Source organism: Electrophorus electricus, chromosome 8 (assembly GCF_013358815.1).
Source record: "Electrophorus electricus isolate fEleEle1 chromosome 8, fEleEle1.pri, whole genome shotgun sequence".
NCBI lineage: Eukaryota > Metazoa > Chordata > Actinopteri > Gymnotiformes > Gymnotidae > Electrophorus > Electrophorus electricus.
The window spans coordinates 1,810,567-1,826,844 of NC_049542.1; the positions used below are offsets into that span (position 1 = coordinate 1,810,567).

A 16,278-nucleotide genomic window follows, 5' to 3' on the forward strand; every position below is an offset into this window, starting at 1 on the left:
TACCATGTTTAGAAAACGGGTTCAATGAACAGTCAGCCTGCGTAAGGAAATAGATTCAAAGCATTTAAAACAACATGAGAGACACGGTGAGGTGGATATTCTCCAGATTTATTCACAGCTCATGGTCTTCGGGGTGGTAAAGTTCACTCATAAGTCGGTAGATGTAGGATGGTGCATTTCCACCGATGTTGGAAATAAAGAGTGTGATGAGCTCTGGAGGAACGTAGTCAAACACTGGACAGTGAGCGTTAACCTTTGACAGGATCTCGCCTGGATGCAGAGAAGCTCAAAGATCAGGGAATATATAGTTCACAATCCTGCCACTGCATAACATCTATGAATGACATTTATAAATTATATAACTACATAAGTTTCATATGAGCCAATTTGTATACTAATTTAGTTATTACCAATTTTAATTAGTTCACCTACTGCTCATTTGGTTAACACCAAATTATATTAACTTACACATTGCCCTTTGGTTACTTGCAGAGTATATCACCAACTCTACTGAAATTTACACAGCTACACCAACTATTAGCCTTATTGATAAACGTTTTGACACCTGAACATTTACTACCTTCAGTAAAGGGAAGAACTTCATGTGGTGAGACAAACTTATGGAATGTGTCCTCTTCATTAGGAAACTGAGAAAGACAAAATCAAACAGAACGTCTATGGCTGCACTTCAATGGAATGCATCCATTCTATTCAGTCTGATTCTATGGTTGCAGTTGCCCTGTAATGTTGCATGCTAAAGCTGGATAAGACCACAGTTTCTTCCCAAAGCCACACTGGGTCACACAAAGTGCCCAGACACCTTCCGACCTTTGGTACTGCTCAAGTGATCGAAGGAGGTGGGTACCTGGGGCGAGAGCTTAAACATGGGCGCGCACACGATGAGCGGCGTGGAGTGGTGCTTGGCGGCGAGTGCTAGTGTATGCGTGCCGTTGACTGCACGCAGCCCACCATTGGCCAAGACAGTCTGTGTGCCGATGATAACCTGCAGGCAGGAAGGCGCCACGAAAACTTCAAAACAAGCCCTCACAAAGCATAGTGCATTTCCTTTTCAACCTAACAGCATGCTCACATATGTTTACATTTAAGATCAGACTCTTGCAGCCTGCTAAGCACTGCTGACTTGCTAAAGCCTTCAGTTTTTTTTTTTAAGGATTATACCAATGTAAATTAGCTTTCCAGTTGAGTCTGACTACAAATGCTCATCTGGTCTGAGGTTTTTTTTCTTCCACATATGAAAAAAAAAAGATTCTCAATTTAATATCTATTTAATTACATGAAAGTGTACATCAACCAATATACCCTTCAGTAAGATGATAACACTGAGGTTCCCAATCTTCCCATGCCCACCTTATTAACCCTTGACATCACAGCGAAAATGGCAGCGTCTGGGATCACAGTGGTCTCGATGCCATCTCTGGAGAGACTGGCGGCCATCTCGTGACCCTGTGGAGGACAGGCAGGACGTGGGAGGCTAATCACACCATTACTGTAACCCGGAGGCTGGTATGGAACAACAGCAGGGGTGCTACCTGACAGAAGGGGGCGCACTCCGCTACGATGACGTGGAATTTGCGTTTGCGCGCGGCATCCTTCAGGAAGGCCTCCACGGTGCGGGAGCGTCCTATGCTCATGATGACCTCGTTGGAGTGGATGTGCTCCAGAGCCTGCATGGCTATGTTGTCTGTGGTGCCCTCTGGTGGTGAAACCGAATGCATGTTAATCCTTTACACACAACATTATGTTCAAAATCGCCGACCACATACAACTTGTGTACTGACTTGGCCCCAAATCAGTATGCGACCAAAATGAATTTTTCTAGTATGCAAAATGTACCCCAAAGATGTACTGCTTCTGCCAACTATTCCAGCACGCGACCAGAGCTATCTTCATGGTGTACTGCATCCGTGTCAAGTAACGGTGGTGGAAAATCTTTCCCAAGTGGGCGCAACTTTCATACCTTCATGTGACCTCGTAGTATGGTTTGCATTTGTTGCATACTGGATACTGTATCCAGTATATACTGAGTGCAGTATGCAGTGTAGTATGTAGTTGGCTATTTCAAACATAGACTTATTTTTTGACTTTGCACCTATTGCACATGCCTCCTGTGATGCAGGGGTTCTGCACTCCAGGCTGGGTCACTCTGCTCTGCACAGTTTTAGGTTCCCTGCTCTGGCACACCATCTGGACTAGATGGTCCAGAGCAGAGGACACTATAAACACTGAGGGGCCCCAGAAACTGAGCTTGAACCCCCTACTCTAATGAACCCCGTCAGCCTGGACCCAGAGCCCAGTCTATAGGGTGTAGGCCTAAAGCAAGCTCCAGGTCTTGGCTGTCCATACCCAGCTCCGTGAGAACCTCGTTGATGGCCTCTATAACGTTGGCTTTGAGAGGAGGGAAGTACTGTCTGAAGTTCTCCTCGCTGGAGTCCCCGGATGTGAGCAGCTTGTGGAGCGACTCCTGCTGTGCTGCTTCCTCGCTGCTCCCCCGTGACCTGCAGGAGCACGACAGGTCTGTGCACTGAGCAGGCCTCCCACTGCGTTTGGGCTTTAAGATCTTGGTATTAAGGCAATTACTGTTTACTCACACTTTAAAATATTTATCTTATAACTATGATTCCTATTTAGAAGCAAAAAAAAAAAAGTCAGGAGGGTTGTGGCTCTGACTCACCTTGCATATTCCTCTCGTATGATTTTCAGCACCCGGCGGACCATGTTACCCACCGTGGTCTCGGAGGGCTGAGCTGCAGTCATTCGCCTGCCTTCTTTTCGTATGATATCCATCAGATCACCTGCACACCATCAAAAAAGGAAGTCCAGGCGTCATACGGTAGAACTTTAGTTATAAGGTGGCAACACGCCTGTCACCATTCTCTCGCAACTGTTCTCCGATACTTTGCAACAGCACATTTTCAGCCGCGCAAGAAAACAGTTGAACGAGCTAGTTGTGTTGTAGTTTAACAAAAGCGTAAGGCAACACCGCTGACACCTAGAAAGCTAAAGCTCCGCGACCGACCTGCGCTGCTCCATCGCGCCTGCGCGGTTATCCGCCGCAGCAGGGCTGTTGTTTCCCGAGCTATTTCGCCCGAACCATGGATGGATCCAGACCCGTTGTCACCTCGCTTCAGCTCCGATAAGAACGCCTCGATACGTTCAGAGAGGTCCGTCTCTTTGTCGGCTCCAGGCATTTTAGTACTGGTTCAGTTATTCAAGCTTCTGCAGCTGACAGCTTGATCGTGGGTAAATGGCTTACTACCCCGGAAGTACTATGTTGTTAGTGGGAATTCTTCCGGATTAACGGTGTACGTCATGGTTTTCGTAAGCAGGTCTGTAGGAACGTTTCTTGATGCAACGACAATTACAAGCTGTCTTTAGCGCTTTGAGTGTCTGTTATTACGTTAGTTGCAAAAGAGCGGGGAGAGGAGTGTGACGAGGATGTTTGTATTACATTTCAAGAACCAAACAGGTAAAACAGGGCAAACAAACAGGTAAAGGAGGGGGGTGGACAACAGAACAAGCAAATACTTCTCTAATTGCTTTGGGATGGGTGTATGTTAAAGGTAGTCAGCCTTTTAAGATCGGACATTCTTTACAACCAATCCTTTGTGCTACAAAACAACAAAAATAATACAGCCCTTCCAAATTCAATAAGACTAAATTGTGCAGTCACTCCAAGTTAGAAAAATTGGAAGACATACTTTCAGTTTTCTTTTACAGAATATTGTGTTATTTTGGTATTTGAAAGATGAAACAATTAAAGATAAGCACCTAGTCCACAAACCATCAGGTCCTCAAAGTTTTACTGTGCATTTGCAATGGGGCTGGATCATTTACATTTATGGCATTTAGCTGACGCTTTTATCCAAAGCAACTTACAATTATGACTGAATACAACTTGAGCAATTGCAGGTTAAAGGTCTTGCTCAAGGGCCCAACAGTGGGATATCACTGAGAAGTGATATCACTGTATCCACTGAATAGGGAAATGTGTTTTTTTAGTGGGAAGCATTAAGAGATGCTTGATTAAAAATGGCACCACCAAATTAACTAACAAAGTTTATTGAATGACAAACCGATTTTACATGAACTGCCACAAAACCAAACAAACCAATGTCCAGGTGGATCAAGAACATTCACCAAATGCTGGGACTTGAGTGAGAAAAAAAAAAGAAGAGAGAAATAAACCATCACAATATAATGAGCTTAGACCCCCAGACAAGCCAAACGTGTCCACTGTTCCTTAATTACATAAAATAAAAAACATTTCACAAATCCATACCCCCCCCAAAAAAATCACTGCTCAGCTCCCTCATTAGTCATAAGAGAACCCACTAAGGGTTAAATCGGAACACAAAGCTATCAGCAGCCATTACTCTGGCAACCAGGCTGAAGACCTTGATGAAAGCCAACCAATTCAGATTTTCACGCAAGCAGCCTACAACGCATTATTGTAGTGTACAGCACCCCAAAAATGCTTTAAATGCCTGCATCTAATGGCGAAAAAGCCGAGGATTTAATGTGCATTTTCACAACACAAAGAAACACTTCTGTAGCATCTGGGTTCGGACTCTGTAGAACGTGTGCAAGTGAACTTCAATCTGTAAATGTGGAGAAAGGGGCATTTTGGACAAAGAGCCCCATAATTTGCTGCACAGTAATCACTCAATTAATTAAACAATGGTAAAAGAAAACAGGAATTTTAACTTCACCTTACAATAACAGAAAAAGCACCTTGCTGATGAAATTATACCATTGACCCACAGGCATTTTAATAATTAACAGTAGAGATGCACTGACACCATTTCTCCATTCTGATTCCAAATACTAGTACCAACAACAGGCATTTATGTTTGACACACAGTTCTATTTTGTACACAAGTCCTGCGTGTGAACGTTCTGTATCCCTGCTGTCCATCTATAATGTTCTCCTGGGCAATATTGAGCTATTAAATAAATGGTCATTCATGATGCCAGTGCTTGAATGAATGACACCAGTAGGCAATATCCAGCAGACACTAATCCTGGTATCAGTGCATCTCTAAATCAGTCACTTTCAGTGGTTGACATTCATTCAAATTGCTGGTCTGCTTTTCACGTTCATATGTGTACTTCTAAACAGGTTATAAAGGATCTGTTTGGCCTGCGTGTAATAAAAATTTAAGCGTGAAACAATGGGTGGTTTGTCCAAATAAAACCGGACAGGCTCGTATCAAAAATGTACACGCTGAATAACTGAATATCGCCACCAACTTCCCAGACGATAACCTAATAGCTGTCCTCTCCTGCTGAGCTTCTGGTTGCCGCCAGCAACCAACAAAAACCTGCTGACATTGGACAACAAAGAAGAGGGCGGGAGAGTCAGAGGTCAAAGAAGGCTTCTGGGTCTCTGATTGGTGGAGCTGGCTCTACTCAATGAGCTTCTTGGCTTTGAAGAAGCGGCGTAGATAAAACACCTGCCAGGTGGCCAGGCCAATCAGACAGCACATGGAGAATATGGAGAAGTAGAGAACGCGCGTGTTGGTGGACTCTGGAGGAGAGACAAGCATACTGTTGTCAAGGGCCACGATGTAAAAAAAATAGAGCTAAATGATACTGGGGAAAATATTTAATAGCAATGTTTCTGACCAATATTGCAACTGTAATTTATGTTGGTATTATGTCCTATAAGTCAGACTCCAGGTGTGTTTTCATAGTCTACATAGTATCAAACAAGTACTAAACAGTTACAATCTTACATTTCTGCATGAGCGGAATCTGATAAAATAACTCCGGTGCTTCCATTATTTACTTAAATACAATAAATAAAACAAAAAAATTTTAAATCTTGAAAATGTAAAGAATCATGATAAAGTTATTAACAATGTGCAATTGCCACAATTAGAATTTTCATTCTAAACTGTAATCTGTGTAAGAAATCCTTTAGTCATCCAAGGTAAAACTCTCAAACTTCAGTGAACCACACCAGTCAGGATGAACAGTATTTCTCCCATCATACAGCATTCCGTGTGCAACCAATCAGCTGATTGGAAACGACAGCTTAATTTGGAAGCTTAGAGAGAAATGATGACCCTCCCCCAAGCGGTGCGTGTGTGTTTACCATTGGTGTCCCTCATCTCTTCCTCTCTCTTCTTCATGTAGGCGAAATCATTGACAATTGACTCAGACAGGTCCTCCAGACGCCGGAGCTCCACCTCCAGGGGCTTCAGCTTCTCCACCTTTGCAATCTGAGAGAAAAAAAGCACAAAACACACCAATCACGTGAATAAACGCTGACAAACTGGCCAATCAAATGAAGCAACACCAACAGACCTACTAACCAAATGAACAAACAAGAGCAAACTGTATTAACAACTACAACCTGACCAAATCAAAATCAACCCAGAACCCCCTTCTAAGTGCAAAATGACCAAAACATGCCTGTGTCAAGTTAAAAAAAAAAAGTGTAGTTGTGTCACCAAGTGCTGAGTACAGTTTGTTTCAAAAACAGCTGGGCAAGGAGCTACAGGCAAAATACCAACAGTACCTACCACATGTCAAACAGTACCAATAATTACAAGAGTAATTATATACAAGAGTAACACAATTAACACGTCAGACAGTAGCAATTACTACATGTCAAATAAGTAAGACTAGTAGAAGAAAGACTACTACCATCTCAAACTAACAATTACATGTCAAATAGTAACATCACTTACCTCTTCATAGTTTTTTGCCTCCACACCATGCTTCATGTCCAGGTTGATCATCTGATCAGGAACCCTCCCAGTTCCTACACAGAATCAAGAAATGAAGTCAGAACAATAATATTATTTATTATAATTAATAATAATAATAAACCCTCCATTTTCCTATGCAGAAATTAAGTCAGAAAAATAATCATTATTTACTAAGTACTCATTTTGGCTTCTGCAATACACACTTGCAGTGGGGAAACAAAACAGGTCTTCATGTTCCCATTCATGCTAATGAATCATTCAGAAGTGCATTTGAAAGTGTATCAAAATGCATCAGCTCTGGTTAATGACCACAACCCCAGCAGCAGTCAGAGCAAGCACTTAATAGTCATTTGTGATAATGGTGCCACCCTACACACCCTGTGATCTCCACATGCCTTATAATCTGCACCACACAGAGTTTGTGTTTTAAAGATGCTGAGAGCTTAGGTGTGATCTACTCAAACATGCCTGATGGTGAATAAGATAATGACACTACATCGTAATTCTTACCTAAAAAAAAAATCTATTTTATTTGTAAAAATGTAGGCAACAAGAATTCAAATTCTGTAAGTGGCCTGTGAATTACTAATTCATATCCTTAAATATTCAATTAATCCAATTAATGTTATCCATATCGATTAACTAGTATAAAGTACAGCACCAGGTGGTTATCAACTGGACAAACAGTACCACAGCTACTGAATTAGTTTAGTTTCCTCAAGTGAGTCTTACAGTACAGTCAAGAGAAGGTGGGTTTTCTATTTGTTCATAGTGTGAATAATAAATGAGATCATATCGGGACTCATCCGTCTTTGATTTCACAGCGCATGTGGATGACCGTATTTTACTTTCTAACATTTAGGGCACTTGGCAGACGATCTTATTCACGGCAATATGCATACTTATCAGTAACGATGGTACGCGCACTCCCTGGGAACTGAACCCATGACCTCTGTGTTGCCAGCACCTACCAGGTGACTACACAAGTTCTTACCCATCTGGGACTTGCTCTCGAAGCATACTTCAAACATGTCATAGTCCTCCGTGGTGAAGGCAAACTTTCCTTTTGTGGCATCCTCTTTAGAGTACAGGATGTGACCGGATGAATCTGTTATCTACAGCAATTTAACAATAAACAGAATGAAGAAGAGGCAGTAACAATGACAACGTTTAATCTTCACCATTAGTCTTTCCAGTAACATCACAACGGAATAAAATCCGATCAGAAAACACTTCTGCGAGTAGCAAAAATGAGACTGAATATAAATCCTGCTATTTAACAGAACAAACGGCAGCCGTATGAATTTATAGATCATGTTTTATCATCATTTAACATTTATAATGTTTATCTTCATTACTGATAATGACATTACGGCATGTTAGTTTTGCACAACAACCTATGCAATTTTACCGGAGTATGAACTAGAACCGTCATTATAATTCAGACGCTAAAACCACTGACCAAGGCGTCACGGATTTATTCCACAGTGAAGGACGAAACAAAAAACAAAACACTAATTCCCAAAACTCACTCTGGTTAACGTTACATCAAATGGGTTTTCTTCCAATCAGTAAGGTTACCTCCAATCAGTCTGCAATATCTGCGACCGGGTAGTTTAGACTGACGTGTTACTGAGCGAGCAGACCAAACCGAGAGACTGTAGTTTCCAGTTGGTAAGTTATATAAACACGGTAGCTAGCTAAATGAATACAAAGATATAACAACTTCGTGTTTTGAGCGCTCTTTTTTCGTATATGGTTGGTTTCTAGTACTGACATATGGCTCTCAGCGCATCCAACCAGGAAGCGCCATGTAGCGCACTACCCGGCCTAGCTAGCGTGCGAGACAGCCGCGGAGATGACTAGAAAGAGCCTCTAACGCCGGACATTAACATGTATTAATTCAGATAGCTAAATCGCTAAAACCCGCATTAGCATCCATGCGATTAATTTAATCCCGCATCTGACGCGATAAATTTAGTAAAGATGACGTCGCATCGGATTAGCATTAGCAAGATAGCAAAGATAACTCACCTTCAGGTTAGTTTTGGTGTTGGGCTGCTCACTAATTTCGTATTCCCCTGTAACCAGAACATCTTTGTGTATCTCCTCTTTCAAACATTTCCTCGTCCTGACGGGTAAGAAAAACGAGATGGAAACCACCGATTCAAAAACGACCGGTAACAGTATTAAAACACCAAGGCGAGCCATGGCTGCGTCGGGCCAAGACCTCCCGATATTACCCCGCTTACGAAGTGAGGAAGTATCGGGGGAACCAGCTCAGCTGGTCTGCGTACGGACGACCAGTCAGCTGGTGCCCCCTTCAGGCCAGGAGGTCGCAATGCTCTAACAGGCCTGTGGTGGTGAGAAGAGGATTCTACCATTGTTTTAGCCAAATTACTCTAAAATTACTTTTAGCCAAATTACCTTAAATTGTATGAGTATCTTAAATCGCATATATAGCATAGCCTACTGTGTAGGTATAAGTCTGGTCACTCTGGGTTCTCCACTGTTACGCGTGAGGTTAAAAGATTATCCATGACAGAAAGTCTGATTGTCATGCTGTATATATACATAGTTTTTGTCGGGCTCTGCAAAATCACTGCGCAATGCAGTGTAGCCTACTTCTCAACTGCCCATTTCATATCGCCAAGATTAAGCATGCCTATATATTTCTTTATCATCTACGTAGGCCCACAGAATATAAATTAATATAATTAATATAAATAGACTATACATTTAGTTTAAGGTAACGTCTAAATTACAACTGACAGCAGGTAACCTATTAAACCTCCGTTAAGGTGAGACTTTGCTTGGTGCTGATATTTGTACCAGATGGCAAAAAAAAAAAAAGGTTTAGACTTTTTTTTCACAAGGATAAGATAACTAGGTTTTAAACTGGTTTAGGCTGTTAGTGATAGACTCGGCCAATGTTTTATTTAATATACTGCCCAGTTGCACTAAAATCATCCGTAAATGAATCCAGATGGTTTAGGCTCTTAGACTGTGGATATTACCTGATAAAAACGACAATAATGTAGAAACGCTGGTTAAAATGAGTTTGTCAGCGAGGGTCAAGGGGCGTTCTATCAATAGGGACTATTAATTTAAATGCATTTGGATGGATAAGTCAAACAGCCGTCCCTAATGCATAATGTAAAAAAGAAAACGCGTCATCCTATTACAAATTACGACGAATTATCTTTTTTTTTATGTTATTACATAAAAACTCTTCTAGAGAAGATTAATGTAGTTTGTCGGTTTGGTGCAGCTGTCAGACGAAGCTCAACAAAAATGGCGTCAATCCAAGGAGTTTGGTTATGGTGGGAATGACACAGGTGACGCTGTTTACCTCAGCGCGGTATTCGACTCTATTTTTAGGCTGGATTCTCTGCCGTTATTCGCCTTTTCTCTTTTTTCATCCTTATTTTCCTCGGCCAAGACCCCACCACTTCCGCCCCCACCCCACACACGCTCCGCTGTACGGCTGCGCGCCGGTTTCTTCCCCTGGGCTGCAGCAGCGACGCAGGTTGGCGTCACACCGGTCTAATTTTACTGCTGTTGTTGCTGATGTTAAAACGGGCAGCGCGCAAGCACCTGCTATTTCTACCCGCGCTGCCTCTCCCCTGGGTCGACCAGAGGTATTAATAGAGGGAGAATTGTTTCACCCTGCGTGCTGACTTCACTTCAGGACCAACATAGCTCCAAGTTTCTGGTAGTTCTCACTCTCCCTTTCTGTTTGTGTGAGCTTCTCTCTTTCATTTTTGTTTCTCATGTGAACCTCGTTAGTTTTAGTCTCAGTACTCTCTCCGACATTCTCATTCTCTGAGCTCAGTAAAGTGTCATTACCCTCCTCATGATGAAAGCCCCGGTTTCCCCCAACAAACTGATGTTTATATCTGGCTTTCTTCCTGTCTGGTAGAAACAGGTCAACGCAGGACGGCACCAGTTACGCTCTTAGGTAACAGCGGCGTGGCCACGCCTCTGTGCATTGGAAAGGCACGTCTACTGTACAACTAGGGAAGGAAGTGTGCGAAATGTAACGGCCACTCAGCATTTCAAGCCACGATTACATCACTGCCTTTCTCTTACGCACATGAACGCATTTCCTCTGCGATACCATTGGGCAATCCACACTCAGAGGAAACACAATGCTGAGAAAGGAAGTGGCCAAGTTGCTCGAGACTAAAGGCTGATCACAGCATGTTGGTGTATTGAGATACATACAGATTGTTGCCAATACTAAGAACACCTGCTGTCAACCAAGAGGAAGCCAAATTGATTGATTTCAATTTGAAGATGATGTTAAACAGAACTTGCACCATGTCTTCTCTAAGGCTGATAAAATGAACCACTGGGATTAATTGATCAGGTCTCTTTCCTGCTCTGACAAAACTGTAAGAAATGCATTTGTGTGGCATTCTTTCCACTTGGGAAAATAAAAGTTGATCAGTAGGCTGAATGGGGGAGGGAGGGGAGAGAAGAGAAAGGGGAAAAAAATAAAAAGAGACACAAACCACCCAGGTCACCTAGTAGTTTTTGGGGATATGGTGACCACTGAATTTCACAATACCTCATGAGGGAAGTTCTAGAAAAGTCTAGTTCAGTCATTTTTCCCCTCTGGGTTAACTGTCATGTGACATTAGCTCACCATAACAGGCCCTGTGAGACAATGGCTTGTGCCAATAACGTCTGTGGAAAGCGGATACCTTTATCAGACCTGGCAAAAATGGTCCATTTGCAAGAGGGCAGTAGGAAATGTGAATAACCAGGTTATGAGGAAACTAACCAAAGTCTCCATTTTACAAAGAATTGCATACATTTATTATATTTAGTCTTACTACATTTGCAAACAATGTCAAGTTTGCATTTAGTTCACACCTCAGTACAAAAATAAAAATCCATAAGTTAAGACAACGTTTTCACAGAAAACTTCATACTTGAATATTAGACCACTTCAATACAATGGTTAGACATAGCACAACTATTGGACAAGATGCACAGTTCACACGTGGGATGATGGTCAAACTACTGCTCAAACCACACAATAGTTAAATAGCACCAGTAACAACTAGTATTCTACTAGATATCTTCATAAAATGTAAGATGACTAGAAACACATTAGTCAAACCATGCTTAACTTGCTACATATGCAACAGGCAAGTAATGGTTCAGATAAATATGCAGTAATATAAAACAATGATTGCTTAGTAGAGACAGTTCCTCAGCCCTGCTTGGTTAAAGTCATTGTAGTAAAGGTCAGAGTGGGTTGAAGGCTCATAACGTGAGCAAGGTGGGGGAGTTGAGGGAGTCCGATTGGTCATTACTGCTGTTGCCATTCCTCTGCAACTGACCAGACACATCACTCTCCGGGTACGTGAACACGAAGGAAGACGTGTAGGTGGTGCAGGTGGGCGTGCAGGTGACGACAGGTGTGCAGAGTGGCTCCAGGTCCATGTTGGCAGGTGTGAAGAGAGGCTCCCAGTCCTGAGAGGCATACAACGAGCCAGCCAGGTCAACATCGGGCACGGAGCGTGCAGTTTCCAGCTCGGCCTTGGTCAGGAGCTCCAGTGACGCCTCCAGAGAAGGGTCCAGATCAGACATCTTCACCGTGGAGCTGCCAAGGTCGATGGAGGGGGTCGGGAAGATTGGAGAAGGGGTAGTGGTCACACCTGCTGTCTTGGTTGGTCTGGAAGCACCAGAGGTGACAGCAATCTGGATCTCGGAGATGGTAGAAGCAGGAGAGGCACAGGGCTCGGTGAAGGTGGCATCCATCTCAGCTGGGATCTTGCAGATAGGCCTGTGAGCTGCCAAGATGAACTCAAGCCTCTCCTTCTCCTTCAGCAGATTAGCAATGTCGTTCTGAAGGGCTGACTTCTCATCCTCCAGCTCATCAGTTTCCTGCCAAAGCAAGAGAAACAGCTCATTAACCCAATTCCTGTCAGCATTCAGTTTCTTGCATGACTGGCTTTGTTGATAAAGCGTGCCTACAGAAATAACGGAATGCTTACAGCTTGCAGAGTGTCTGTCAACTCTCGCCTCCTGTTGCGGCATTTGGCAGCTGCCATCTTGTTTCGTTCACGACGAAGTCTCCTTTTCTCCTCTTCCTCTGGTGGAAGCTGTAAATAGCAAGGCAGATACATTTATATTTAAAAAAAAAAATTATACATCCAAAGGAATACAGAGGAAATTAAAAACATGAAGAAGCACTGCTTTTAAGCACAGTTTCTTTAACAAAGTTCTTGTAAATGAGAAACTATTTACCTGATCCATTTTACTCCTCCTGCTGGTGTGACCCCTGCTTCCACTAGTCTTGACCACTTTGGCTTTGGAGAAAGAGGCGTTGGGGTTCGGGTTGTAGGGGTGAATTCTGACGTTAGATGGGGCCACGGAGGATACAGCTGACTGGACCATCCACTGCAAGTCCGGGCAGGAAGAGACAGCTGTGACAGTCGGGACGAAAGAGGCACTTGAAACCGCCAGGTCGGTAAACTCCTAAGGCGCAAACAGAAAGGCATTCAGTTTAGAAACACTTATAGAAATCCATACGCATAAATATTTTGTGCAGACTTTTGTTACAAAATATCTAAATTATTTAAAAACCTGTGGAGTTGGAATATATATTCCTACACTTAAAAGCCTCCAAAAAAAGTACATTACTCATTTGTCTTTTAGTCAAATATAAGCATTCGAGAATAAACCATGTGTGTTAATACTATTAGCTACGTACCTGAGTTTGACTAAGCGGAGAACCCACGCTGGAGTAAACTCCGGCGGGAGACGAGTAGTACGTGAGGCTGTCGCCGTTGGGAGAAGCTGTACTGCAGCGGGAAGACGAGTCGCAATCGGCTACAAGACTGGTAAACATCATCTTTTTTTAAGAAAAGAAGCTTCTACGATCCACTCGGAATGTGCAAAAAACACCGTTAAATATAGCGATAAAACCACTCCTAGACGGCAAAGAAATCGAATTAACTCAGCTCCCCGAAAAACTGCTGTTCTCTACTGTTGCTGCGATCTCTAAAGTTTGACTGTTGGACTGCCGAGCTGCGAGGGTTTTTATAGAGCTTTTGGATGACGCAGGAGAAGGGTGGTGGCTAGCTCGGAACACTCTAGCACAGATTTCATTTAAACTATTAAACAGCAAATACGCTAAAATAATCGGCACTGTATTACTTATATTATTTTACATCGGCGCTCTCGAAAAATCCTTTGCCAAAATAAAAGCGCACCGATATACATAATCGTTTTTAAATGTATCGAGTTGAATCGTTGACGTTCCATAGCAGGGTATCCCACGACGTCATTTTCCTTATATGGAATGCATCCTGAGGAGGTGGAGCAATGATGGGAAACACTGTTCAGAGTGTAACACGTTACGTAAAGACAGAGTATCTGAAGTTTTGTGTGTTTGCAGTGGAGTGTTGTCAATGACAAAACAACAAAATGTTTTCACCGAATTCTTATAAAAAAAAAAAAGTAGGCTAAAGATCTTGTTGGTACTACCATACATGATGATCCGTTTTATGTAGCCTAATGATTAGGCAGTAACTGAAGCTTAATTTATGTATAGGACTTCTTAATTTATGTATAGGACTTGTTGTAGTCTAAACCGTTATTCCTTTTTGATTTTTTATTTACATTTTTAAGCGTTGTGATAGGCTACTGGGAGTTGTAGCTCCTGTCTGTGTGAAATAATTGCTAACATTTTCTGGGGGGTTTTGGGAGAAAGAGGGTTTGTAGGCTACCTGTGGAGAATGTGCAGGTGGGTCCTAAAAGAATCGCACCTAGGTAGGCCTACGTCTTACTCAAATCACTCTTTGACGCCTTTCCGCGTTCAGTCAGGAATCACCTTCTGCAGTAAGGTACAGTGCGACCCACCCTTTGTAATGTGGTTAAGGAAGAACTTTGCCAATAGTTTGAAAGATGAAGCAATGTGAAACGGAAACAAGCGTTAAACCAAGCCGGAAAAAACTGACCGATATAGGATATTATTCGTAGTAGGTAGTTCAGTCCTTTGCTTATTTGTTTTACGTTTTGAAACTGTTGTTTACCTTATTTTGTAACAATAACACAATTCTTTCCATTGCGTTAAATGCAAGGATTGGTGAAATAAATATGTTTTGTTATTTATTAACAAGCGAAAACAGCCATATCAGCGTTCCCATGGGACATACTGCTCTGCCTCGCTGTGCATGTTTTGTTTGACATTCCGTGTTGTCCGGGTAACGCCCCGCCCATTGGAGTCAATGACGCAGTACAGGCTGCTACGCGAAGCTGCAACAAGCACACCTGAGAAAGCAGAGCTTTCGACGAATAATGATGAATAATCTGTGAAATCAGCACTCTATATTATAGTCTAACATTGCCTTTTTGCTCACAGTTTTACTTTCACATGCACACAATTATGCTAAAAAGGCCATTTTCAAACACAAATGTAAAACGTAGTTCATGGAGGTATGAGCAGCTTCCGGTAGTCCAATTCGTTTTCAGGTAACACGACGCAGACGAACTCACGCTGGGTGCGCAGCGCGGGACATGCTTGCCAATTGCCAGAAACCTGCTAAGGGGCTTGCCTGCCGGGAAGCACTTGGACGCCACACAAGGGAGGCCCCACTCTCACGCCGTCCAGTGAAAGCAGTTGGTTACCTCATCCCATTTTGCTAAAGATAGACATAATCACAGTGGTGGTCTCGAGGAACAATAGTCTTCCATCAAACGACCTCCACATGAGAATATGGGCTGCATTCGCGAAACCTTTATTAGTCTAAAATGAAATTAAATCGCCAGTATTGAAATAGAGAGCTTCACTCAAATATATAGCTCACTTTAAAATATATGTGGATATTTGGTGACGATTCTGTCACTTGAATGTCATTTAATTAAGTCAGATAAGACAAAAATAGTCAGCGGGATCTACTGCAATATCGCTGCGGCTGCAGGCGCCTCTCCGGAAATGCCTTATATGGGCAGAAAACTCTGCCCTCTGATTGGTTCCCTTGCGCTAGCGACAGGTCTTGTTGCTGCAGCACTTTTGTGTGGGATATTCATCATTGAGAATGATATGAGCCAAATACCGAAATCCTCGAGCAATATCTGTACCTGCACGACTATGACCTCAGGAGTTACCTGAATAACCTATCCTAGAATATTTTGCATTACCATTTTAAGCACTGTTATACGTAATATTTTGTGTCGGAAGTTTTGCCATTCCTAAGATTGCATTTATATTCTTGCAAAAGCTTTAATGCGGTGATATATGCACACAGGTAAAATAAGTAAATCTAGATTATAAAACAAGATACATAATTATGTAAGAGTCCGTTGGTGTTGATGTTTTTTTCCATGGAAGCCTACATGGCCTGCAGATTAAATTCAGTTTTAGATCCGTTTATTAAACCTCCAGTAGCTTATGACAAATGCGAATGCCAATCATTGTTACACAATAAGCGGTCACACTCGGCCACAGTCGGTTATTTGCCCGCATTAAGGAATGCAAAAGACTCGGGCTACAAACAACACGCGTAAAATGACGTAGTCC

General features: G+C 42.5%; 3 protein-coding genes across 3 annotated transcripts; all 3 read right to left on the reverse strand.

Moving 5' to 3' along the window:
• Window positions 1-87: 87 nt before the first annotated feature.
• Window positions 88-3,291, reverse strand: eif2b2 (eukaryotic translation initiation factor 2B, subunit 2 beta). The gene is made up of 8 exons (XM_027030119.2): window positions 3,038-3,291; window positions 2,693-2,813; window positions 2,365-2,516; window positions 1,551-1,714; window positions 1,369-1,464; window positions 866-1,003; window positions 581-647; window positions 88-270 (listed from the first exon to the last, which is right to left on the reverse strand). The coding sequence occupies exons 1-8, from the start codon at window positions 3,207-3,209 to the stop codon at window positions 113-115; spliced, it is 1,068 nt and encodes a 355-aa protein (XP_026885920.1). The 5' UTR covers window positions 3,210-3,291; the 3' UTR covers window positions 88-112.
• Window positions 3,292-4,064: 773 nt separating this feature from the next.
• On the reverse strand, window positions 4,065-8,999 carry tmed10 (transmembrane p24 trafficking protein 10). The gene is made up of 5 exons (XM_027030139.2): window positions 8,772-8,999; window positions 7,732-7,852; window positions 6,717-6,790; window positions 6,119-6,245; window positions 4,065-5,548 (listed from the first exon to the last, which is right to left on the reverse strand). The coding sequence occupies exons 1-5, from the start codon at window positions 8,946-8,948 to the stop codon at window positions 5,427-5,429; spliced, it is 621 nt and encodes a 206-aa protein (XP_026885940.1). The 5' UTR covers window positions 8,949-8,999; the 3' UTR covers window positions 4,065-5,426.
• Window positions 9,000-11,537: 2,538 nt separating this feature from the next.
• On the reverse strand, window positions 11,538-13,748 carry fosab (v-fos FBJ murine osteosarcoma viral oncogene homolog Ab). The gene is made up of 4 exons (XM_027030118.2): window positions 13,468-13,748; window positions 13,002-13,232; window positions 12,749-12,856; window positions 11,538-12,638 (listed from the first exon to the last, which is right to left on the reverse strand). The coding sequence occupies exons 1-4, from the start codon at window positions 13,606-13,608 to the stop codon at window positions 12,015-12,017; spliced, it is 1,104 nt and encodes a 367-aa protein (XP_026885919.2). The 5' UTR covers window positions 13,609-13,748; the 3' UTR covers window positions 11,538-12,014.
• Between the last annotated feature and the right edge of the window lie 2,530 nt (window positions 13,749-16,278).